Raw genomic sequence first — 25785 nt, 5'->3', positions numbered from 1 at the left:
TCTAGGAATAGGATTGCCATTTCTTATTTTGAGTTTCCCCTTTGGAATTTCTTTAAAATATTAAGACTGCTTTTATTGGTATCTCCCCCACTTAAAAGTCACTTAATAGCCTAAAGGAAGAAATTTATGATGCATGTGAACTCTTCATTTGTGTAACACTCTTGATTGTATGAAGATACTAAAAATGAGAAAATGTATGAATACCTTATACAGCGTATTCTCAGAGGGTATTTCAGGCTGCTTAGAATATTGTATGTCTTTTCACATCTTGCACGAGATACTTTTACCCACCTCAGTTGCCTTGTACATCGCTACTTTCTGCCTGTTTCCAATCCAGCACAATAAAATGTGTTCCTGGAAACACTTGTATTAGTCAGGGCAGCATAGCTGCTATAACAAATAACCCCCAAAGCTCAGAGACCTAACACAAGAGGCTATTTCTGGATCACATAACAGTTCAATGTGGACATTTGGGAGACAGCCTTCCACCTGGTGCTTCAGGGACCCTCTGCTCTGTGGCCCTGTCATCCCCTAGGCTCGGAGGTCTCAGCCCTCTGTGTCCATGGGGCAGGTGAAGGAAGAGAGTGTGTGGAGGATTTTTCGGGAGGAGTTTACATGCTAGCTTTGCATGTGACGTCCAGTGCTTCTTCCTGCATTCCACTGGCCAGAGCTCAGGCACGAGGTCACGCCTGATTTCAAGGAAGGCTGGGAAATGTACGTTCAGTGTGTAACAGGGAGTAAAGGAAACCTTTTTCTTTTCTCTGCCACCCATTAAATAGCTTTTCCCAAAGGACATCGTCTTAGTGGTGGTGGGACGGGGTAGGATTCTGCAATCCTACTAGTACAGTTCCAGCAGTATGGTTTAAATAAGCTTTTGTTCATTGCCAGGGGACCTAACCCCCATATATTAAATGGCTTAAGTAGAAAAATATGTTTTGAAAAGCAAAATAAAGACGTAAAAAACTATTTTGAAACATCCGTTCATAGGTTGTAAACTGCCTATATGGGTTTCATCCTGTATTTACTACCCTGAATGTGTCGAAGTCCATTTTCCAGGACCCTTTGTTGACTCTGCAGGAACATTTTCTTATATGGTCTACGTGTCCCTGGGGTGAGACAGCCAAGCAGCAGCTAACAACAATAACGCTGAATTATCCCTCCTGGTCCTCATTCGTGAGACAATCGAACGTGCCACAGAGCCTCTAGACCACGGAGACAGCTCAAGTCAATGTTTTCATCATGTCCTGTGACTCTCGTAGCCTGATTTTCTCCCTGTAAAGAGGCACAGCAAGTGTAGGGTTTAGTGGCCCAGAATTCAGTCATGGACTTTCCCTTTTGCTTTCATTTCTGTCTGATCACCTGGTTTTCTGAGGACTGAGATTACCTTCATGCTGGTGGAAGAACAAATATTCAGGTGAAAGTTTAAATGATGCCTGCCTTCTCTGCAGGGCCTACACCTCCATATCTGCATGTTTATGGACTATTCTGAAGAGCAAAGACTTTGGCCCAGGCCTTGGCTGTGCTTCGCTTTCCTCTGCATACACAAGCCCTCCAAAAACTTGTTTCTAACAAATTCTCTTATGAAAACAGGAGTGAAAGTATTCTATGTAAAAAGTACAGAAGAACAATGTCAAACAATAGCAGCGTAATAAATAATAATACACTTGTGAGCACATATTATGTATCAGAGACAGTACTAAGCCCTTTTTAAGTTGTTTGAGTTTCACAACCCTTCTGAGGTAAATGCTGCTATTCACAAGGTAAAGACACGGAAGCAGGCTCACAGAGAATTAGCTTCTTTCCCAGAGTCCCAAATCCCCCATTCAAAGCTAGGACCACCTTGCTCCAGAGCTTCTGACTGTACTCCACTATGCCCCCTTAAGACTGATTCAGACTTGGGTTTTATTTTTAAATAAGTACCACCAGGAGGTAGCGCTGTGCCGCTAGCCTGCTGTAAACATGCGGATAACTGGTGTCCGAGGTTTGCAGAGGAGCGGCTGACCTGCTCCCACCCCTGTGCCCTAGGTTTCCACCTGGAGCAGCACCTGAGTGAAGTTGCTCTGCAGACAGCCCTCGCCAGCTCTTCCAGACACTATGCCGGCCGCTCCTTCCAGATATTCCGGGCCCTCAAACAGCCACTGTCAGCGCACGCCTTGTCGGACCTTCTCTCGAGGCTGGTGGAGGTGATTGGTGAGCATGGAGATGAGATTCAGGTACGGAAGCAAAGTCCAGGAACACCCTTCTCTTGGCTCAAAGATGGGGTGTTAATAGCTTTCTTTGAGCTTTCTTCCTCTCGCCAAGTATCCCAACCATTTGGATGTGTAAAATTTATTTTTAAATTCTAGAGGTTGACTTTTATTTTTACAAAAATCACTCCAGGGGGCATTGTGCTAGAAATTCAGTGGACACTTTTATTGAGCCAACAACTGAAATCCTGTGGTGACTCTTCGTGTTGTTTGGTCTTTATTGATTTTACTTGGTGGGGGCTGAGGGAGTTGTCTCGTTTTGTCTTTTCTACTAACAACCTAAGATGCAGTTGTGCAACCTGCCCACCCAGAGAAGGGATCGCTATTGTATCTGTGCAAAGCACCACACCTGTCTGTGTGGTTAGCCTTCCATAAACTGGGAAGAGTGAAAGAAATAGTGGGGAGAATAGATGCCACAGGAAGACCCTGTGGACTGGGGACCCCAGAGACCAGGGAGCTGGAAAGCCAGGGGCATTACAAGCTCTGTAGCTTGGACCAAGCCCTTCTTTTCCACCAGAAATGTTCTGCATCTCAGAGGACCTGCACGCCTGTGGACTTCAGCTTCTTTTCCTCCTCCTGGCCATTGGCAGTACACTATAGAGTGCCCTTGGGACACAGCCCTTCTCATACTTCATCTCTTAATCTCTGGCTTTCAGACGTTGCCACTCTGTATTTCAGATGCCCACCATCCCCCCCAACAAGGGGCCATGCTTGTCCCTTGCCCCTCCCTGTTGGATGTCCAAGGAGATTGGTCTGTGGAAGACCTCACAGCTAGGGAAACACATCTTCATGATTATCTAACTCCTAAGCCATCTGAATTTCCTAAGTGGCCCTTAAAACTTGTTTGTAGCCTTTGTACATTAAAGTAACCATGACTGTCTAACTTTCAATATTACCATTATTTGAATAGTTTGCTTTGATTAAATGTATCTTCAGGAAGTTAACAATAGTTATAAGCAGTACAGAACGTTGTCTTTGCCTGTTCGGCAGGGTTATGTAATGGAAGCACTCCTTACCTTGGAAGCTGCTGTGGGTAACTTGTCCGACTGCCTGAAGAACAGTGATCTCTTAACTGTGTTATCTCGGTGAGAATCAGTTTAACTTCGTTTTGAAAATCAAATATGCGGTACTGAATATTTGGGAAATGCCTGGACTTTGGGCAATGTCTAAAGAACAAATCCAGTTTTGGAAGTCTGTGTGTGATCCAAGAAAGTACGTATGACATTTCCTTAAGTTAAAAAAAAAGAAGTTACAACACACACACACACACAGAGTAGATAAGTATTTTAAAACATCAGCAAGATAGACAATAAATGGGGCTTCCCTGGTGGTGCAGTGGTTGAGAGTCCGTCTGCCAATGCAGGGGACACGGGTTCGTGCCCCGGTCTGGGAAGATCCCACATGCCGCAGAGCGGCTGGGCCTGTGAGCCATGGCCGCTGGGTCTGCGCGTCTGGAGCCTGTGCTCCGCAACAGGAGAGGCCACAACAGTGAGAGGCCCGCGTACCGCAAAAAAAAAATAATAATAATAGACAATAAATGTTATTTCTAAATAATACAAATATTAATGATTTTTCATTTCCTATTTCTTTGAGTATTTTTTCAAAGTTTATGTAATTATCCTATTTATTACATTCTATAGAAACAAAGTATTTTATTTTTTCATTTAAAAAAATTTTTTTATTTTGGCTGGCTTCTCATCATGGTGGCTTCTCTGGTTGTGCAGCATGGGCTCTAAGCGCACGGGCTTCAGTCGTTGTGGCATGTGGGCTCAGTAGTTGTGGCGCATGGGCTTAGTTGCTCCGTGGCATGTGGGATCTTCCTGGACCAGGGCTCGAACCCATGTCCCCTGCATTGGCAGGAGGATTCTTAACCACTGCACCACCTGGAAGTCCTATTATTTATTTTTGGCTGCATTGGGCCTTCGCTGCTGCGTGCGGGCTTTCTCTAATTGCGGAGAGTGGGGGCTACTTTTCCTTGCGGTGTGCAGGCTTCTCATTGCAGTGGCCTCTCCTGTGGCAGAGCATGGGCTCTAGGTGCACGAACTTCAGTAGTTGGGGCACGTGGGCTCAGTAGTTGTGGCACATGGGCTCAGTCACTCCGCAGCATGTGGGATCTTCCCAGGCCGTGGATCAAACCCACGTCCCCTGCATTGGCAGGCAGATTCTTAACCACTGTGCCACCAGGGAAGCCCCAAAGTATTATTTTTTAAATGAATATATATGAAACACAACTGACCAATCACTATAAAAACAGTTGGAATAAATGTTGATTTTACTTGAAGAAATTTCTGCCTTAGGATCTTTCTTTTTAAAAATTTTTCAATTCCTTTTGCTTTTGGCAATGTTTAATAGCCCATTTCAAATCATTCACAATTTTGTATTCTGTTTGTGTAATTAAGATCATCTTGCTTGAAATTCAGTCGGTAATGTTATATCACGTTGAGCTTTGTTTCATTTTTAAGTTGAACATTTTTATGCATATGTAATTTTAGTGTGATTACTAACATCATACATACTTATCTATAGAAACCTACAGATTAATCTAAATCAGTAAAAATTTAACAAGAATGTTCATAAAGAGTTCTATCTTTTCAGCCTGAAATAGATTTAGAAATCATTTTTCATAAATGTTTATAAGTGCAAAAATTTTCCTTTGACACAAACATTTACTTTTTTTTCCTAGATATTTCTTTATCTGTTCTTTTTATCAGTCAGTTAATAGAATATTAGCATTTGTACCTATCAGGTACATTTTATTTTGTAATTACTCTTACCCAAATCCAAACAAAAAATAAATGAAAGATCAGTAAACTTTACAGACAACTGCTTATTTCTTTAACTTTTTGATAAGTGGAAATCAGTATTTGGTTTTGTTGGTGAGGGTTGTTCTGACTAAGTTTTGTTTTTCATAGCTTTATGTTTAATAATAAGGAAACATATTCTTTCAGTTTAAGAATATGGAAAAGTAAAGAGAAAGTAATATTTCCAAAGAATGATTTCCCTTCCTCATTGTTTGTTTATGGATCTTGAGAGGACTAGCCTTTCACTGAAATGTGTTGGCTTCCTATTGAACTTTTTAACTTTTATACCCAGCTCTTCATCACCAGACTTAAGCTCTAGTGCTAAACTAACAGCAAGCAGAAAGAGCACAGGACAACTCAATGTGAACCCTGGAACAGCCAGCGGCAGCACAGCAACTGCAGAGCGCAGCCGACATCAAAGGAGCTTCTCTGTGCCCAAGAAGTTTGGTGTTGTCGACCGGTCCTCAGACCCACCTCGGAGTGCCACCCTGGACAGAATTCAGGCCTGTACCCAACAAGGCCTCTCCTCAAAAACCAGAAGCTCATCTTCCTTGAAGGACAGCCTCACGGACCCATCACACATAAACCATCCAACCAACCTGTTGGCCACCATCTTTTGGGTCACGGTGGCCTTGATGGAATCCGATTTTGAGTTTGAATACCTAATGGCCTTAAGGCTGTTGAACAGACTGCTGGCTCACATGCCACTCGATAAAGCTGAGAACCGAGAAAAACTGGAGAAACTCCAGGCACAGCTCAAGTGGGCGGACTTCTCAGGGTTGCAGCAGCTGCTCCTGAAGGGATTCACCTCCGTCACCACCACCGACCTTACCCTGCAGCTGTTCAGTTTGCTGACACCGGTGTCCAGAGTATCCATGGTGGACTCATCCCAAGCCATTGGTAAAGCCCACATCACTCACACTCTTACAGTTCTGGTCATGGTGGGACTCAAGTTTCATGTAATAAGATAATGTGGGCTTAGTACTTCTAAGGATTCTGCTTAAAAATGGTTCTTTGGGAATACTTTGTTCTTTCTTTTAAAATTCTATATAAGTCTTAAAATTCTATATAAGTCTTAGTTATGTATATTGTAAGAGATATTTTTAAGGCAGTAGCATAAAGGGGCAGGAGTAATACATAAGACAGTAATCATTTCTTTATGCTTTCCAGATCAAATTGCAGACAGTGTTGGTTTATTCCATTGCTGTTGTACAGACTTTTTTCCCTTTTTTCTTAACTCCTAAATCTTTTATTTTTCTAAGCCTTTCTTTTCCTCTTGAAAATTCCCTTGGTTCTCTATCGTTTTGAATTAAGCCAACAACAAACCAGATTTTTAATACCATGGCATGTGGCCCAGAATTCTTTCCAGAAAGCCAAAGCTTGATACAGTGGAACTAAGCTACTCATCATTTTAAAGAGTCTTTCTGATTACATGAGTAAGACTTAAATTGATTGGCCTGTGTCTTCTCAAGCAGGTTTTCCTTAAAATACATTTTTGATAAAAATTCAAACTAGTGCTTCAGTTCATTTTAATCTGCTTTTTAAAATCTGTGCCAATCATTCTTATTTGCAACAGTCCGTAACAAAACAGCCGCTGAACCTGCAAATTACAAATGTACTTCAGTGCCTCCTTTGAAACGGTGCCATTGCAGTCGTACATTTTTCCTGGATTTATGTTAGTTCAGATCAAAGCTGCTTCAAAAGGCTGCTTTTGCATCACCTCAGAATAAAATCTGTAATATGCCTTCCCGCTATTAATGGTTCAAATGCACCATATTCACTTGTCTCCATTGCATCTTCTCTAATCCAGGGTTTCCACTGAATGTCTTGTGTCTTCTGCCCCAGCTGATACAGCATTTTGAAAACCCCGGCCAGTTCTGTAAGGATATAGCCGAAAGGATTGCTCAGGTATGCCTTACAGTTTCACCCTCAGGGAGATCCAAGGCCTAATGGTGGACAGAGATTACCAGGCTCAGACAGGGTGATGAGTTTCACAAACCTGAAAATGATAACTGATATCACTAGTAATTCACATCTCTGGGTGGCTGATTTGCATTGTCATTTCATTATTGAGAAAACAAGTGGAAAAAAATTATGAAAATTAAATTACTAAGCACCTCTGCAGCTACCCAAAAAATGTATCGATCAATTTTCCAGGCTGCTGGGGCTTATAGCAAAATTGCTGACATTTCTTCCTTTTCATCAGGCTATTTTATCCCTAATTGATTTTCTTCCTGTAAAAGGTTTGTCTGGAAGAGAAGAACCCCAAACTTTCCAATCTTGCACATGTCATGACTCTTTATAAAACACACAGCTACACGAGGGACTGTACCACATGGGTCAACGTGGTCTGTCGATACCTTCATGAAGCATATGCTGACATTACCTTGAATATGGTTACCTACCTGGCAGAGGTAAGCTCTTCAATTAAGGATAAAATCCGTTATAGTTTCTATGGGTAAAATATGTATGTAAAACTGATAACAATAGCCTTAACCTACTCATCACCTATTATCTACTGGCACAGATGCTGTATGGAATCATTTAAAATCCTCACAACAACCCAGTGATGTAGGATTCTTTATTTTAACAAAGATTCCGAGGCTCAGCCAGGTTAAGTAATCCGCCACAAGTTTAAGGTGAAATGAGGTATAGCTGCCTCCGAAGCTTAAACTCCTTTTTACTACACTAATACCTGCCAGACATGGCAGAGATGAGGAGATTTTATCTGCATTATTCTGGGTGTTCAAATCTTATTTAAAGAGTTATTGTGTGGCTTGTATGTTTAATGGTTGTTTGCTCTGAACTCATTAACAAAGCATATATTTTTGAAAAAAACTTTTTTTTTTCTTTTGCGGTATGCGGGCCTCTCACTGTTGTGGTCTCTCCTGTTGCGGAGCACAGGCTCCGGACGCGCAGGCTCAGTGGCCATGGCTCACGGGCCCAGCCACTCCGCAGCATGTGGGATCTTCCCGGACCGGGGCACGAACTCGTGTCCCCTGCATCGGCAGGCGGACTCTCAACCACTGCGCCGCCAGGGAAGCCCCAAAAAAACCTTTTATCTTCATCTTTTGTGTTTGTTTTTAAAACTGGGGTGGGATTTTTGTCCTCATACCAGTGTGTTCCTAGCACATTCATTGCAAACCCCTACTCTGACTTCTGTGTACGCTGATGCTAGAAATACATACCACTTTCGGCAAGTGATGAAATGTTATTCTTTAGCACCCCCAGACCCCAACTAGTTTACTATACAAGGTCATGAAATCTATGAGGCAAGTGATTGATAGTATTACCTTGTTTTAGCATTTTCAGCGTTTGCTTTTCCTCTCTGGATCTGTGTTCATGCCTCTTGCTGGGGCCTTTTCAGAAGTGATGAAGACAGTCCATTCTAATTTTTCTTGTATTATATCACCAATTCAGAATGCAGATAGGTTAAGAATCAGTCATTTTTGGAAAGGCTCCATAAGACTGAAAGCCTCTACCTAGAAAAAGTAGGTAGCTGCTTCATCCACCAGCATATATAGTTGACCCTGCAGGATTTTGGTTTGCAACACAGATCAGCAATATTGGGCTGTATTCGCACTGTCAACAGCCGAGGATTATTTTGCTCTTTTCACACCCCCCATCCCTGGCATTTAAAGAACCTCTCTTAAGTGCCACCTACTGCTTTTGATAATCACCTTGGTCACATCTGTCCCTGCAAGAGTTACTAATCCAGCCCACACATACCTTAGCACACAAGAAGTACCGGGACAAACAATGCAAACACCCTGCTTACCAAGGCAGCCAATGCCTGTTTTAAAACAAGGTGAGCTGGGAGAGAAGAAGGAGGCAAAATTTGTTTGGTTCACTAGACATAAAAGTTTCAAAAATACAAATGGGCTGTGGTCTGTACATACGATGGAATATTATTTAGGCTTCAAAAGGAATGAAGTGCTGACACATGCTACAACATAGAGGAACCTTGAAAATATTATGCTAAGTGAAATCAGCCAGACACAAGAGGACACATACATGATTCCACTTATATGAGGAACATAGAAGCGGCAAATTTATAGCCACTGTTTTACAGTTATAGAGTTTCAGTTTGGGATGATGAACAAGTCCTGGAAATAAATAGTGGTCATGGTTGTGCAACAATGTGGGTGTACTTAATGCCGCTAAATTGTACACCTAGAAATAGTTAAAATGGTAAATTTTATATTATATGTATTTTACCACAATAAAAAAATAAATTAAACTGGATATCCTAATTTGTTCTATGCTGCCCTTATCAACAATTGTCACCAAAAATTTTATTATAAACTTACCTACTCACTACATATGATATAAATTAACTGCTATTTCAGTTAGTCCCATGTTCTTTCAGGTGTTGGCCAGGTACCTACATATAATTTTAGGCAGCTGTGGTCACTGTTTCCACTGAACCTGCTGTGCTCACTTCACACTAACTTTGTATGTGTGTATGTCTTGACATAGCTCACATCTTGTCACTTTCAATAACTATGGAATTATATCGTTAACCATCTACCTTTTGTTGCTTGTATTCATAATTTTTTTAAATAGTCCTTTGATGCAGACTTTTTATCAGATTATATTTAGCTCATTTTTCCTGGTGGCATTTCCCAAAAAATCTATCCAGGTAAAGCTCATGGATACATTTGGGAAAATGTATGCATTTGGGAAATTGGTCTTCACAGAGATTTTCCCAATTTACAATACTACAAACAATGTATAAATATTCAGGTTATCCCATATCCCCACTAAATTCTATCATTCCATTTATACATGTTTTCAGTTGAATATTTTTATTGGTACTTTAAAATTCATCTCTTTATGTATTTCCTTTCTAGTGAAGATATTCCTTTTTTCATACAATAGATTTGTGGAATTGTATATTTCCTCATCTGTTAACTGTTCAGTTATTTCTTTGGGCCACTTTTTTAAAAAATTTATTTATTGTATTTTTGGCTGCGTTGGGTCTTTGTTGCTGCATGTGGGCTTCCTCCAGTTGTGGCGAGCGGGGGCTATTCTTCGTTGCAGTGTGCAGGTTTCTCATTGCAGTGGCTTCTCTCGTTGCAGAGCACGTGCTCTAGGCGCTTGGGCTTCAGTAGTTGTGGCTCGCGGGCTCTAGAGCGCAGGCTCAGTAGTTGTGGTGCACGGGCTTAGTTGCTCCGTGGCATGTGTGATCTTCCTGGACCAGGGCTCGAACCCATGTCCCCTGCATTGGCAGGCGGATTCTTAACCATTGCACCACCAGGGAAGCCCTGGGCCACTTTTGATGTGGAATTTCAGCATTTATTTGAATCATTTCTATTAATTTTTAATTTTGAACAGTAACCTTTTTCATTATGTCTGTCACATCAGTTTTCTCACTATTTTGCTTTCCTTTTTGAAAATGTCATTGATTTTTCCCCCTGATTATAAAAGCAGTATGTGTTCAAAAATAATTATATTATCTAGGGAGAAACACTATCAACATTTTGTTGGGTTTACTTCCAGCATTATTTCTATGTAACACACACCCATTCACATCAATGTTGGCATCATCTATTATATAGAAATTATATATCCTTCCTCTTTCACTTAATATTATCTGATATCCTTTACTATCTTTAAAAATGTCATTCTATTGACTGCATGGTATTTCATCATACAATTTACCATAATTTATGTATCCATTTCCCTAGTGTTTGACATTTAAATTGCTTACAGAGCTTTCTTGTTTTGTGTGGGGTTTTTTGTTTTGTTTTTTTTACCATTATAAATAATGCCTTGGTGAAATCTCTTATTTAAATCTTAGTATTTATCTCTAGGTTTGGAAAAGTTCCTAAAAGTGTAATTAGTATTTCAAAAGATATGAACCCTTTTAGTACTGTTGATCTCAATTGCCAAATTATCCAATTTACATTTCCGCTGATGTGTAAGAACACTCTTCTTATGTCCTCACCAGTACTATCATCAATTTCTAATCTTTGCCAATTCGATAACTGATAAATGTATCTTTCATTTTCATTTATATTTTTCAGTCATTAGTGGTGTTTGATGCTTTCCTTTTGAGGTTTATTTTGTTGCATTCCATTGTGTAATATTATATTTATATACTCAGACCTACCTGCATTGCCTTTGATAATACCTCCATTTCTTCAGTAGTTAGGATTTTCTTTTCCCTCCTAAGGAAATGTGCAATCGTAAAGGTACTAGGAAACCCTGGTGCTTCTGTGTGAAAATCTGGTGTCAAACTGACTCACGCTGTGCTTTTCCCCACAGCTGCTAGAGAAGGGCCTCCCCAGCATGCAGCAGCCCCTCCTGCAAGTGATCTACAGTCTGCTCAGCTACATGGACCTTTCTGTCGTTCCAGTAAAGCAGTTCAATGTGGAAGTTCTGAAAACCATTGAAAAATACGTGCAAGTGAGTATTTGATCCAGGATGTTTCCAGAAAGTCATTCCAGAAAGACTGAGGCTTTGCATGGAGCTTTCTTTGTACTTGGCCACAGAGCTATATGGATGCCAGGCTGCAAGTTCATTCATTGATATCCATAACGTGCTGAGAGCGGCTGAGACGGTGGCCGACCACACCCTGAGTGGTATCCTGAGGAAAAAGGCAGGACCAGGCCGCAGTGCGTTTCTGAGCCTTCGGAGGACACCTCTCTGCCTCTTGGGCTTCTAGGCTGGGTATTGAAAGCACACTCCTGGCTGGGAGGGCAGGGGCAGGGTCTCATTTGAGGGGTCCTATTTCAATGGAGAAGGAAGAAGCAACTTGCTTGTGCCTGGTTCTAGGCCAGGCGTTTCAAATGCGAACAGTTAATTCAGAGGTTCAAATTGTCCCTTTAGAGTTGAAGGAATTAAGGTTAAGAAAGTGGCATAAATGTACTTGAAAATACTCCAGCAAACAAACGTAGTGTACTTGGTAAGTTTCAGAGTTCAAGGGCAAATGCTAGGTTTTTCTCTGGTTAAACTCATTGACTAAGCCGTACAATTTTAAACTTTTTTTTTTCCATCCTCACTTCACCAGTCACATTACTTGCAGAAAATTACTTAATGCTAGGGCTTCCCTGGTGGCGCAGTGGTTGAGAGTCTGCCTGCCGATGCAGGGGACACGGGTTCGTGCCCCGGTCCGGGAGGATCCCACATGCTGCGGAGCGGCTGGGCCCGTGAGCCATGGCCGCTGAGCCTGCGCGTTCGGAGCCTGTGCTCCACAACGGGAGAGGCCGCGACAGTGAGAGGCCCGCGTACCGTAAAAAAAAAAAAAAAAAAAAAGAAAATTACTTAATGCTAAAAATGATTTTCAAGCTTTTTTTTTTTTTCGAGTGGTGTTGCTCCAGTAATAGTTGTACCATGTGGTAGGCATTCATTACCACTTTCTCACTTTACACTCATGAGAGACAGAGGGTCAGTTCACATGTTTCTACTAATCATGTGCCCCTAGTTTAAAAAAAAAAGTGATTGTTTTATTAGGCTACCTATTCTTAGGCCTGTGGGCCATCCCTGGTGCTCAAGATCTTATCTTGAATGGTGGCTAATTTCATATTCAAACCATGACCTCCCATGTGTAGAATTTAACAGTGAAGGAAATGTGTTTTATTTCATGCACTTTATTCCAAGGCCTAGGCAAATAATAACTTTTATCATGCTAGTTTATCTGTGTTCAATATTTTTGTGGGAGAAGTACCTCAGTCAGCTTGGGGTTGTCAGGGATACAGAAAGGGTGAAACAAATGAGACTTACAGGAAGAGTAGGAGTTTGGTAAGGCAATAAGGAGAGGAAGGGCATTCCAGGATGAGGGAGTAGCATGAGGAAAGGCACAAAGGCTTAGAGACCTTGGCTGGTTTGGGCAACTCCAGGAGTTGCCTGGGGGAGATTACCCCTGCAGGCCTTGCTCAAGGAGTGTGGACTCCACCTTGTCCACCAGAGGGAGCCCTTGAAGGAGTTTAAGCAGGGAAGTGGCTTGAGCTGAAGATTCTAGAAAGATCACTGTAGCTGCAGTGGGTTTGATGACTGACCCAAGGAGAGGCTGCAACTGGGGAAACCAGTTAAGAGGCCATTGAAATAGTCCAGGCAGAGGCCAGAGAGGATTCAGCTGAGCCAGTGCCAACAGCAATGGAGGGGGGTGGGGATCAAGTTCTCAGGAGGGAGGGAAAGAGGGGAGGTGAGAATGGCTCCCAGATTCCTGGGTTAGGTCATGAGGAAGATGTGGAGAAGAAGAGAAGAGGGCTGAGGGCAGAGATCAGATGCCCAGGAGAAGGTGAGGCGGGAAGAACCAGCGGAGGAGGAGGAGGACCAAGGACGCTTGGAAGCTGGAGGTGGGGAGAATCTTGAGAAAGAGTGAGGAGACAGTAGCATAAAACGCAGCGAGGGTCGCTGCACGGGACGGGGGGCAGTTGTTTGTTTTCTGTTTTGTTTTTCAAACTGAAGAAATACCTCATTAGCAAAAATGGTACCTTGTCATTTTAAACTTTTACTTATTTGAATGCGGACAACACGGGTCTTTTTTTATTCTCGTTTCCTAAATGTAGCTCATCTTATGCATAAATTATCTTTTTATGTCATTTGCCTTTTACTTATTACAGAATTTCCTGCACTGTTTTAAATCAATGAGTCCTGACCAGAAGTTTCGGTAGCTAGCGGCATAGTGTGTTTTGTTTTGTTTTTTAAATTATTTTTACCCATTGACTGTTTTATTTCCTTCAGAGCGTCCACTGGAGAGAAGCCTTGAATATCTTGAAGCTAGTAGTTTCTCGATCTGCCAGCCTAGTGTTACCTTCCTACCAACACAGTGACCTTTCAAAGATAGAAATACATCGAGTATGGACCAGTGCGTCTAAGGAATTACCCGGGAAAACCCTGGACTTTCACTTTGATATTTCAGAGGTATGTTAACTCTTTCTGTAAACTTTAGCATGAATATATAGTGGCAAAGGTCAGAACTAGTTGCCTGGAGAAGGGGAGACTTATTTTACAGTTATGTCAAGCGAAAGCTCCTAAGGCCTAAATTAGGTTCAATGCATTGTCCTATTCACTGGGGTTCTTCTCTGGCAGCTTTTAAAAATAGAAGCTAGGGCTTCCCTGGTGGCGCAGTGGTTGGGGGTCCGCCTGCCGATGCAGGGGGCGTGGGTTCGTGCCCCGGTCCAGGAGGATCCCGTGTGCCGCGGAGCGGCTGGGCCCGTGAGCCATGGCCGCTGGGCCTGCACGTCTGGAGCCTGTGCTCAGCAACGGGGGAGGCCACAACAGTGAGAGGCCCGTGTACTGCAAAAAAAAAAAAAAAAAAAAAGAAGCTAGCCTCAGTTATATAAAAATGATTTCCCCCAAAAAGATAACTTTAAAATGGAATTATCTTAAGCCTTTTAAACCATGACCTTCACTCATTCTTCATCTGACAGCTGTCACGTCCTATCTTGTATCCACAACCTTGTTTCCTGAACTGCAGCCAAACCAGCGGATGCCTGAGATTTACAGGAATACGGAATCTGCCTTTATGGTCACTTCCCCAAACCACACTGCTTTTTAAACCAGTATAACTATCTAAATGCTTGCCTTGAGGGAGATGGGTGTGAGGAGGGAAGAGACTTAGAAACTAAGGAGTTAGGAAGAGAAGAAGACAGAAAATAGTCAGGTTTACCTGCTGGTCCATGAACAAACTTTTGGGAGGCCTGTACTTAACTCTTTTAGTCTAAGATGTAAAAATACATTTGCTTTCCTGTCTCCTTTACCCCATGACCCATAAACCCCCCCCAAAGCAGAAACAACGGCCTGTCCACTTGGTAAGCAGGGTCTGTACAGTGTCTGATGCATGTTAGGTACTTCATAAATATTCTTCAACACGGCTGAATGGATTCATTCACTAAAGGAATAAACTAGATCTGCTTACATGGAACTTACTCTATTAATTAGGTTATAGCTAGATTGGGTTTTTTCACACAGTAGTCTCACTGACCATTCATCATTTCAGTACTCAGGATGAGATGCTGTTGTGCTACCATCATGATATTTAGTATGTATATGATATTAAGGTATCAGCTCAGTATTTTTCAATTGTTAACATTTTTTTTCATTGCTGGGGGTGGGGGAAGCTTACTCTTTGACTTAAGTTTACTCTGTCCCAAAGAGGTACAGAAAACCTGTAGCCACTCAGCTGCATGCCCCGGAGACCCAGCTGCTCCAGAAAGATGTGCCTTGAGAGGCAGGTGGAGAATTACCAGCCAGCATCTGCCATCTCTGAATGTAGGCCTACGAACAGGTTTCTGCAGAGACCTCCCTGGGGCTAAAGTTTGGGAGGTGCTGCCTACCCAGCCACCACACTCCAGGACTCGCAGGAAGTGAAATTTCTGAAGTGTTGTCAAGAACCTGGCCCTGACCTCATTCATTAAAATAATTGAAAAGATATAAATAATTTAAATAAATTTTTAAATAATTGAGAGTGTATCAAGATTGGTGATTACAGGTTGGGATGAGGGGAAGGAATTTTGGTCTTGTTTTAACTATAAAGAAAGTCTTTCAAGCTTAAACATCTGAAAACTATTTTGCTTTCCTGCATGTCTTCCTTCTTATCTTTACAATCATTTCTAAAGTGTGTTTAAGAACAGGCAATTGGGACTTCTCTGGTGGCGCAGTGGTTGAGAGTCCGCCTGCGGATGCAGGGGACATGGGTTTGTGCCCCGGTCTGGGAAGATCCCACATGCCGCAGAGCGGCTGGGCCCGTGAGCCATGGCCGCTGAGCCTGCGCGTCCGGAGCCTGTGCTCCACAACAGGAGAGGCCACAACAGTGAGAGGCCCATGTACCGCAAAAAATAATAATAATAATAAATAAATGAAATATATTTAAAAAAATTTTTTAAAAAGAACAAGAAATTGAAAAAAAAAAAAACAAGAAATTGGATTTGTTTTCAGCTGCTAAAGAGGGTGAGAAAGTGTTGAAGATGCAAAATGATCTGGAATATGTATTTGAACATAAGGAAAATGAGCCTCCTTGTAACACTGAACTTCTCTAATCTAAGTTTTAATCAGATAAGCAGTTCTTGGTTGCTGCTGGGATAGAGCGATCCATATCCCCCAGAAGTATGAATGAGATAGCAGAACGTGTGCTTCTCTATTCTTTTTTCTCAAGACGCCCATCATCGGGAGGCGATATGATGAACTGCAGAACTCTGCTGGGCGTGATGGGAAGCCCAGGGCCATGGCCGTCACCCGGAGTGCATCCTCCACCTCATCAGGCTCCAACTCCAATGTCCTTGTTCCTGTAAGCTGGAAAAGGCCCCAGTATTCTCAGGTAAAGAGTCCTCAACTCCCAGGATTGGAAGGGAGCTTAGGGGACCTATTGAACCCAACTGTGATATGGGATTCCTGCATCCACCATCCCAATATTCCCGTCTGGGCATCAACACTTCAGTGATGATGATGTCACGGTACCCTGTATCCCGAGGGAACCCATTTTATCTTTGAACAGTTCATTACGTTGAGTTGAAGTCTGACACTCTATTGCTTCTTCTCATTGGTCCTAGTTCTCTTAAGGCTTAGAAAATGCAGTTGGATCTGTCTTTCACAGGGCAGCCCTTCAAACACTTAAAGAAACCCTCCCCCCTCTGCCACTCACCCAAATCAGTCATCTTTTCTCCAAGTAATACATCCTTAGTTCTCCTAACCAATCCTGCATAACAGGGTCACACCCCAATGACAATTCTGGCTGCAGTCCCACGAGCCTGCCCTCCAGTCAGTGGGCTCCATGCACACCTGACCCTGCAGAGCATGGTGGGTGGCCAGATTTCTCTGTGGTTCTGTTATCTGTATTCACTTTCTGGGTGACTGCATCACAGCATTGATGTCATTGGACTTACTGTCAAGTGAAACCCATGCATTATTTGGGGCTCTTTTGGTGACATGTGCCAGAAGCCCAGTGAAAAACTACCTTAAGTGGAAGGGGAATGTGTTAACTCCTATATCGTAACTTCAAGCAGAACTGGACTGTGCACACACAATCCTTAGACCCTCTCTGTCCTTCTCACTGTCCCCACCTTCTCCTCCCAAAGTCTTAGGCCTGCTTTCCTCCCTGCTGACTTCATTCTCAGGCAGACTGTTCCCACGTGAGGCCCAACAACCTCTTGCAGCTCCAGATTTACATGGTCTTTGGCTCTGACGATTTCAGGACAGAGGCCTCCCCTCCCCAGCGTCATCGCAATTCTGGAGAAAGGGCTCTGTGCAAGAAAGGCACAGCCCCATTTGGCGGGAGAAGAGCCGTCCCAAGATAAAAAGAGGGACTGCCTTACGGGAGAAAGGCAAAGTGGGTGCTGCGCAGAGAGAAACCCTTTGTTTGCACGCCCAGCAGGTCTCATCCTCACTCTCAGAGGTTAGGGAAATGGAGCTTAGAGCACAGCGCCTGCTGGCGCAGAGCTGGTTCTCAGTGTGTGCTCACTGCGTGCCTGAATAGAGAGCCCGCTCTACTTTCTTGGGAATTTGGAAAAGAGAAGACGAATGTACAGCCCAATTCCATGCTCCTCTACATTCCTTCCTTCCCAGAATTGTAAAGTGCCCACTAAAACTTAGGGAGATAGGTTAGTGACTCTCTTGCCATTCTTCAACATCGAGGTCCTCCTGTCTTTGACCTTGAAATGACACCATATTGAGTGTCCCGTCTATAATTTGAAAAGAAGGATGCAGGGAACCGAGTTCCATTAAGAAGGAAAATCTATGAGTGATATTGGCCTCCTTGCAGTCTCCATATTAAATCAGATTAAAAGGGAAAAAAAATCATTTTCAGGAGAGGAGGACGAGTGCTTTAAGAGCAATTCTGAGGCACATGAACGTTTTTTAGGCTCTGGTTACTCATCCTTTTCATTCGCAGCTCACCAGTCATTCTGAGACCTAGTTTGTCTATGTCACTGGGAAATGTGATGGTTTGTAGAAGAATCCCCGTGCTTAAGGAACTGAAAAGTAAGGTTTACGAAGAAAAGCAAAAGGAATTCTATCCATTTAACTATAGGAAGAATAAATTGAGAAAGATTTAATATGCCTTGCAAATAATCGAATTTAATTCTGCAGAAAGTAAATTTATCCTTCCATTTGAGGAAAAGAGAATTGTGTTGTAATATAATAGATTTAATTTAGGTGTAAGGAAAGGCTTGCTAATGATTGAAAGTTGTAGCACACAAGAAAGATTATCAAGGGGAGTAATGAATACCTGCTAAAGAACCAAGGGGTTGACTTTCACATCCCCTCCCTTGGGAAAACTTAGATCAGCACTGTCCAGTAGAAACATAATGTGAGCCTCATTTAAAATTTTCTAATAGTCACCTTTTGAGAAAAAGAAAAAAAGGTAAAATTAATTTTAATAACACATTTATTATATGTAATATATATCTAATATATATCTATATATATTATATCTAAATATATAATATATCTAAAATATTTTTTAACATAAATTCAATATTTTACAATTATTGGTGAGGTATTTTACATTCTTTTTTCATACCAACTCTTCATGTATTTTATATCTCCATTCTCACTGGCCACATTTCAGGTGGGTTAGCCCTTTGTGGCTGATGGCTACAGTATTGGAATAGATTTGATCACAGGACCCCATGATTAAAACCTGCCTGTGTGTTTCTTTTCCAGAAGAGGACGAAAGAGAAGTTGGTACACGTCCTTTCTCTGTGTGGCCAAGAAGTAGGATTAAGCAAAAATCCATCGGTAAGTTCTGTCCTATATCACATTTATTTTGGTGTCATAACCTTTTTACCTTTGGTCGGTTTTTGCCTTTGGTCATGTAGTTTGGAGGTTTCAACTATGAATTACAAGTATGATATCCATCATCTAGATCAAACCCTTAGATTATTTCTCTCCATAGTATGATTTTTAATCTCAGTTCAGAAACAATGAAAGATGTTATTGGCTATTTGCTCCAGTTGGTAAATAAAAACTCAGTTATTTTAATTTTTTTAATATCTTGGATCTTTTTAATAAATATGCCCAGACTTTCTTAAAATATGTATATGTGACTGTCTTCTGCACCACCATATATGATACACGTTCCTTTTGGGTGTAATTTTACTCTCTGTACACACATCTCTTACCGTGATGTCACTATTTTACTCATGTACAATAAAGGTGAAAATAGTGATATATTACCATGTTTTTTGTCATATAAACTTCCACTGAGGGACTTCCCTGGCAGTCCAGTGGTTAGGACTCCATGCTTCCACTTCAGGGGGCATGGGTTCGAGCCCTGGTCAGGGAAGTAAGATCCCGTGTAAAGCACGGCCAAAAAAAAACCACAGACCAACAAACAAAACTTCTACTGATGATACAGTTGCACAAAAATGCCATTGGGCTTTGAAATAAATGAATAATTGAAGTATTAGAAGTTAGCTTCTGAAGCTTCTATAAAATTTAGAAAATTCAAATTGTGTGTGTGAGAATATTGTAGCAAAAGCAATAAAAATCTCCGGGTTTGGTTTTACCAGGTATTTTTATTTCATCTATATCACAGCATCTTTATTAGTAACCAGAAAAGAAAATAGCAAACTAAGTAATTTCCCAAATAAGAAGTAGCAAACAGTGTCTCTGTGGAACTACTTTTCAAATTCCAAAATGTATATACTAATGTAGTTCATGAGCAGGTGAAATATGAGACTCATAGATTCGTGCTAAAGTGCAAGTTGGTACTTGTAATCGTCTGGGAATGTGCCCCAGCCAGAAGGGTGGCCTCTGTTGAAGTCACCTTCTGAGTTATTGATCAGTGGGTTTGCTGCTGCTCCTGTGACATCACTGAGGGCAGAGGGACAAGGAGATAGTGTGGGGCAGATTGAGCCTCCCAGCCTGAAAGGGAGAGGAATGAGAGCCCTTTACCTCTGCAGTGGCACAGCCAGAGACGTCCGTTTCTTACCACCCCTGTGGGTACACTGTCTCCTTCAGATCCAAACCGCCTGCTTCTGTGCCAGGCCTTTCTAGCTAGAAATGTTTACTATGTTACAAATAAGAAAAGTGGCACCAACAAGGAAAGGGAGGCCTCTGCTGAGGAAATCAGAATTCTAGTCTCTCATCTCTCACTGACTAGTTGGCTGGTCCTCAGTGCTATTTATCTCATATACCCATTTGCAATCCCTGTACAGACTGTGTGTCTTGTACCATTTTATGAAAAGCTAGTGCAAATCCTATGACTGCTCTGAAACACTGGAGAAAAAAAAGAATGTTTAAAATCCATTCCCGGGCTTCCCTGGTGGCACAGTGGTTGAGAATCCACCCGCCAATGCAGAGGACACGGGTTCGAGCCCTGGTCTGGGAAGATCCCACATGCCGCGGAGCAACTAAGCCCGTGCGCCACAACTACTGAAGCCCACGCCCCTAGAGCCTGTGCTCCACAACAAGAGAAGCCCCTGCAATGAGAAGCCCGCGCACCGCAACGAAGAGTAGCCCCCGCTCGCCACAACTAGAGAAAAAGCCCACGCTCAGCAACAAAGACCCAACACAGCCAAAAATAAAAAAAGAAAGAAAGAAATTTTTTTAAAATAACTAAAAAAAATAAAATCCATCCCCCCCCCTTTTTTTTCCTTTTGAGAGATATTTGTTATATTTAAATTCTTATAAATGACTTGCTTACTTTCAAGGAAGACCAAGACGTTATAACAGTTAAATAAAGAATACTGTTCATTTTATTTAATATCAGTCTATGTTCAGGAGAGGCTGGAGAGCAAAACATTTAGATTTATTTGAAGCCTGTTATTTCTACAAAGTTATATTAAAATGGCCCAAGTGAAATGAACCTAAACATAGAAGTTAATTTAAAAATATTAACATAGGGCTTCCCTGGTGATGCAGTGGTTGAGAGTCCGCCTGCCGATGCAGGGGACACGGGTTCGTGCCCCGGCCCAGGAAGATCCCACATGCCGCGGAGCGGCTGGGCCCGTGAGCCATGGCGGCTGAGCCTGCGCGTCCGGAGCCTGTGCTCCACAACGGGAGAGGCCACAACAGTGAGAGGCCCACGTACCGCAAAAAAATATATAAATAAATAAATAATAAAAATATTAACATACTAAAATTTTAATAGAAAAAAAGTTCTGTTTGAATCAACAGGACAGGACTTTTAAGTATGAATTATGAGCACGGCTGCTCAGCTTCCCCTCTGTAATTCACATGAACAAGTACTGTACTTCCTGACTTATATTTCTTTTTCCCTACCAGTTCCTGGTTTATCTCTAAGAGGGTTAAATACTTTGCTCTCACAGTTCGTTCTACAATAACATATCTTGGCATCAGTAGTCCTTAAAAGCTTTCATGATAATATGTATGTGATGTGTATGTGTGTGTGAATCTGTATAGTTTCTAACCTCGGTAAGTGCAGTAACAGTGGAAAATTTCTTGGCTGCTGTAGACTGTCTGTGAACACACACTCAGTTGTCACACACACACACACACACACACGCGCATGTAGGATACACCTTTCATTAAGAAGCAGCGATTTGACTCTTGAACACTTTCCTAGCGTGTGAACTTGCATCTTTGCAATGAGTTTAATCTGAAGGCGCCTGTCCAACATAAATAATAAAAGAGCATTCTAAAAATACCCACTTAAGGAATTAGGTGTGTACTGGAAATACAGTGCTCTGAGGAGCCAGTTACAGTTTTTGTAGCACAAACAAAGAAGGGAGAGCGGTTTCTCAGGGGAGGACTCTTGGTTCGTAGGTGATTTTCTCGTCGTGTGGGGACTTGGATCTGCTGGAGCATCAGACGAGCCTAGTGTCCTCCGAGGACGGCACCCGGGACCAGGAGAACATGGATGACACCAACAGTGAGCAGCAGTTCCGCGTCTTTAGAGACTTCGATTTCCTAGACGTGGAGCTGGAGGATGGAGAGGTACGGCCAGGCTCGGTGGAAGCCATCCGCTCAGCCTTTTCCTTGACTAACAGAACAGTTTCCTTCTCTCTGCTAAATAATGAGTTCTTTCATTAGAAAACTGTAAACTTTATTTTTAATCAATTTATTCAAAGTACAGCAGCTTAACTTTGGCAAAAGTCACCACAACCTTCCTGTCTAAGCCCACGCCAAAGCCACCAAGTTCTTTCTAAATGGCAAAGATCTGACTTTGAATGACCACACAGAGACTCTGTGTGTGTGTAGTCCAGAGGTGAACTTTAAAAAAAAATCACAGAAACATTCAAGGTCTGAGCCTGTTCTCTGGTACCTGGGTAAAACAGGCTAAGCATTTTATTATTTTCAATGTGAAATTGCTCTCATGGGTTGACGTCAAAGCTTGCCTGCTGCAACCTGCGATCAGAGCCCGAGGGCCCCGGCATCTTTGTGCTGTTGGATGAAATCCTCAGAACTTGAAACTAGATTTAACATACAAGAGCTCTTGGCTCTGCTTTCAGTTGGTTCTTGACACCTGGAGCAGCTGAATTCAAGTATCAACAGGCAGATGCAGATCTGTTTATCTGAATGATAATCATGGTAATAAGACCCTTTCCGTTATGAGTCATGTTTTTGAAAACCTGGGATTGCAAGGAGGAGCATCATTTCAGTAGCTCAGGGGCATGTTCCAGCTGAGAGGCAGGCTTTTTCCTCCTGGGGTGGACACTATGTTCCCTGAAGTGGGGTTGGCATCTGTAATAAAGCCTGGTACCTAGCCTGGCATATGGTGGGATCCACGTACTTCAGCTCACATTTAACCAAGCACGCTCTATTTCCCAGACAAAGAAAGGGCTTTCTGCTAGCCGTACAGTTAAAACGGAGGCTCAAGTTCAAAGTTTATCATATCCTATGGCAGGTAGGCACCTCCTAATTTAACGATAAACTTGTGGGAAATGATGCTTCAAGTAACTGCTCACCTTCCCTAAAAGGATATGATTGCTGACCAATCCACTTATGTCAAGGCAAGGCCACGGAGCTGGACAAGCTCTACTGAGCTCTATTTTTGTCCTTACTGGCCACTGACTACCCTGGCTGTCTGTGCCAGCAAGGAAAAATCATGTCCTCAGAATGAAGAATGTTTTCTTTACCAATTCTTTCCCTGGAAGCAAGTTTAGCAGATCCAGTCCTTTAAGAGTATAAAGGCACCAACTGCCAGGCATCTTTAAAATGTGTAAGCTTTCATCTTGAATTGTTCTCAAACCAGTAAAAAGCATTGCAGAGTTTTCTGACTGTTAACCATAATTAGTGATAAAGAAATCAATTGCTAAATGCGGTGAGGATTGTTTAAAAAGTCTAATGCAAAATACAGCTGTTTTGAGTACTTTCGAAATGATCCAGAGGTATATGGAATGTCAAAAGTTTAGCTTCCTGGTCTGAGCAACTGACCTAATCTTTGCTCTTAGGCTAGAATTCAAGCTTGGGCACCCTCTTCAAGGGTTAAACTACGGAGAGAAAAATTGATGAAACAAGAGAGGCATCATTTTTCAGTGTCAGCCAAAGAAAAATGTGTTACGTGAAGGGACCTAGGAGGAATGGTGTCAGAGAAATCAGAAACAATATCAGAACAACTAACAAATTTAATTTCTATCAAAATAAAGTAAGGAAAACCATAGATGCCCATCACTTGAAAATAAATATTATACTAGTATTTTTCAAGGACAATAAATAATGATTACTATGCCTTCCTTCTAGTGTTCTCGCTATTGTCCTAGCCAACAAGAACTAAAAAATCATAGTGATCATTTTATCTTGTATGATTAAGATTTTATAAGAAGTTCAAGAATGTGAAAGTATATATTTTATCCAAATAAACCATTTGAGAATATTTTGCTACTTCTCAATAAGGTAATAATAAGGGATTTTAGTGAGCTTACAGAGTGGTAGAGTGAAAATGCAAGGGCTTTGGAGTCAGGCAGGTCCAACTCTGACTTTCAGCTCTGCCACTGACCCAGCTCAAGCCTGGATGCAGTTTCTCTTGGCATCCTCATCTGTCGAATGGGAGTGATAATACCTGCCTATAGAGTTGTTGTAAGGACCAAGTAAGATGTCCTATGTAAAGCTTTTAGCATAATTTCAGGCAGTAGGCATTCTAAATATCTGTTCCTTTGTACTGTCTTTGGTGAATAATTTCCGTATTTCCTCATCTGCGAAAGGTAAGCATATTTGGCTTCTAGATCAACACACATTTACTAAAAAAAAAAAAAAAAAAAAAGACAAGGTTTTTGTCATGTCTATTCCTTTTCATTAAATAGTCTCAGAATTTATTGACTAATATCTTTAAGGGTTTGCCTTTGTACTTCTCAGAATCTTTAAAGGGTGCTGTGTCTTTGCTATTAATTGCACCTCAGCAGTGAAACAGATCATGATCACAAACACTTCTGGTTTTGTGAGCAGGATCAGGTGATGCCACCTTTTTTTCCCAGCTGATGACCCTCATTAGTCTTTCCATGACATTTCATGATTTTCTCACAAATAAAAATTCAGGCATTCCAAAAAAAAAGGATTGAGGAGACCAAAGTTGTCACTGAAGTGGAAAGCTATTTCAGAAATTGTATTTATGATTTGTTACCAACTACATCATCCACTGCTAAGAGGTTTGGAATTTCCGGTGTTTTGTACTAATATTTCTTTATGGGGTTTGTGTATCTTTGCCTTTTTCTTTAAGTTCCATCTACTGACGTATATACTGTTAGCACTGTTAGTTGCTGTTGTGTTAAAACTAAGACAAATGCACTTGAGTATCTAATATAATCATTTTAAATAGACCTCTTATTTGTTTTTCTGTCCATTCAATCTGCTACACAGGAACTTCAGGTAAGATGATGCTATTTTCAATTCAGATGCACTAGTAGATGTTTTGCATCATTGCAGATTTATAACTGCATAACTGCTTTTTCCCCCCTTCGAGAGTATGTATGCCTATTTGCACATTTACACTGAGATGTGTGTGATAGAAGTATTTTTCCTGGTTGCTGTAGAAGGGAAATATTTTCTGAAGTATAAATATGAGATAGTTTTAAAATCTTTATATGTTTAGTTCTGGAAGTTGCATGATTATATCTCTTGAGAGAGAGTGAGTTTTTAAATATGATCCATGGAAATCCTATAATTTCTCATTAGGCAGTTGCACAGCTGGATTGCTTTTGCTGTTAACTTCTTTTATTAAAAGTGAAATCAAGAAGCTGCATCTAACAATATACCACATATACTGCCAATCAATTCCTTTTATTTTCCAGGAATTAGGAGCTATCTTTGGATGGTGACTATATAAAATTTCATCCAAATGAGGACCCTTTTCAAGTAAAAGGGGTCCGGTAATAATTACACCCAGACAACAGGCATAAGCTGGCATTATCCTGGGCAAACTGACCTATGATCACCCTGTATCTATGTCATATAGACTTACTCTAAGTAGGTACACTTGGGGGAACATATTTTGACCATCCAAGTTCCTTCAACAATAATTCTTATTTTTTGGAACTCCAATATCAAAGAATACGATTTCCAACATTTCTGGAACATTCAGTTGTGAATACTTTCTCATCTCAGTATAAATCCTGAGTGGTTATTTAAGTTTGATAACTGACATATGCAAATTGTCCATCAGGAATAGTTAGCCATCTTCTAAATTTTCTCACACATAGAAAATCTCACTTAATCAGTGAAACACTCTTTTGGCTTTTGACCTTGTAGGTAACATAAAATGCAAATCTGACATTTGGGTGTGGGGAAGTTGGAAGGTGGCTCTCCCAATAGGGGTATTCCTGTGCTATGAGAAGGCCCAGTTGACTTTTAATCACCACCGACTTTAATGTAGGCTAGGCTACTGTTCCATCTCA

At 41.5% G+C, this 25785-nt stretch overlaps 1 protein-coding gene across 2 annotated transcripts in view; it reads left to right on the top strand.

Moving 5' to 3' along the window:
- Nucleotides 1-25785, top strand: part of FRY (FRY microtubule binding protein) — a gene marked incomplete at both ends in the record, with an annotated part of 256062 nt that overhangs the window by 204743 nt on the left and 25534 nt on the right. For both annotated transcript variants that reach the window (XM_079722071.1, XM_079722072.1), the window contains 10 exons: nucleotides 2026-2213; nucleotides 3237-3331; nucleotides 5340-5947; nucleotides 6858-6955; nucleotides 7291-7461; nucleotides 11318-11458; nucleotides 13739-13918; nucleotides 16152-16313; nucleotides 18656-18730; nucleotides 21722-21892. In XM_079722071.1, coding sequence (XP_079578197.1) covers nucleotides 2026-2213; nucleotides 3237-3331; nucleotides 5340-5947; nucleotides 6858-6955; nucleotides 7291-7461; nucleotides 11318-11458; nucleotides 13739-13918; nucleotides 16152-16313; nucleotides 18656-18730; nucleotides 21722-21892 — 1889 coding nt within the window. The remainder of the gene's footprint in view (nucleotides 1-2025; nucleotides 2214-3236; nucleotides 3332-5339; nucleotides 5948-6857; nucleotides 6956-7290; nucleotides 7462-11317; nucleotides 11459-13738; nucleotides 13919-16151; nucleotides 16314-18655; nucleotides 18731-21721; nucleotides 21893-25785) is intronic.

This window comes from Hyperoodon ampullatus (genome assembly GCF_949752795.1).
Source record: "Hyperoodon ampullatus genome assembly, chromosome: 16".
NCBI lineage: Eukaryota > Metazoa > Chordata > Mammalia > Artiodactyla > Ziphiidae > Hyperoodon > Hyperoodon ampullatus.
This window is presented reverse-complemented; position numbering and strand designations above follow the sequence as displayed.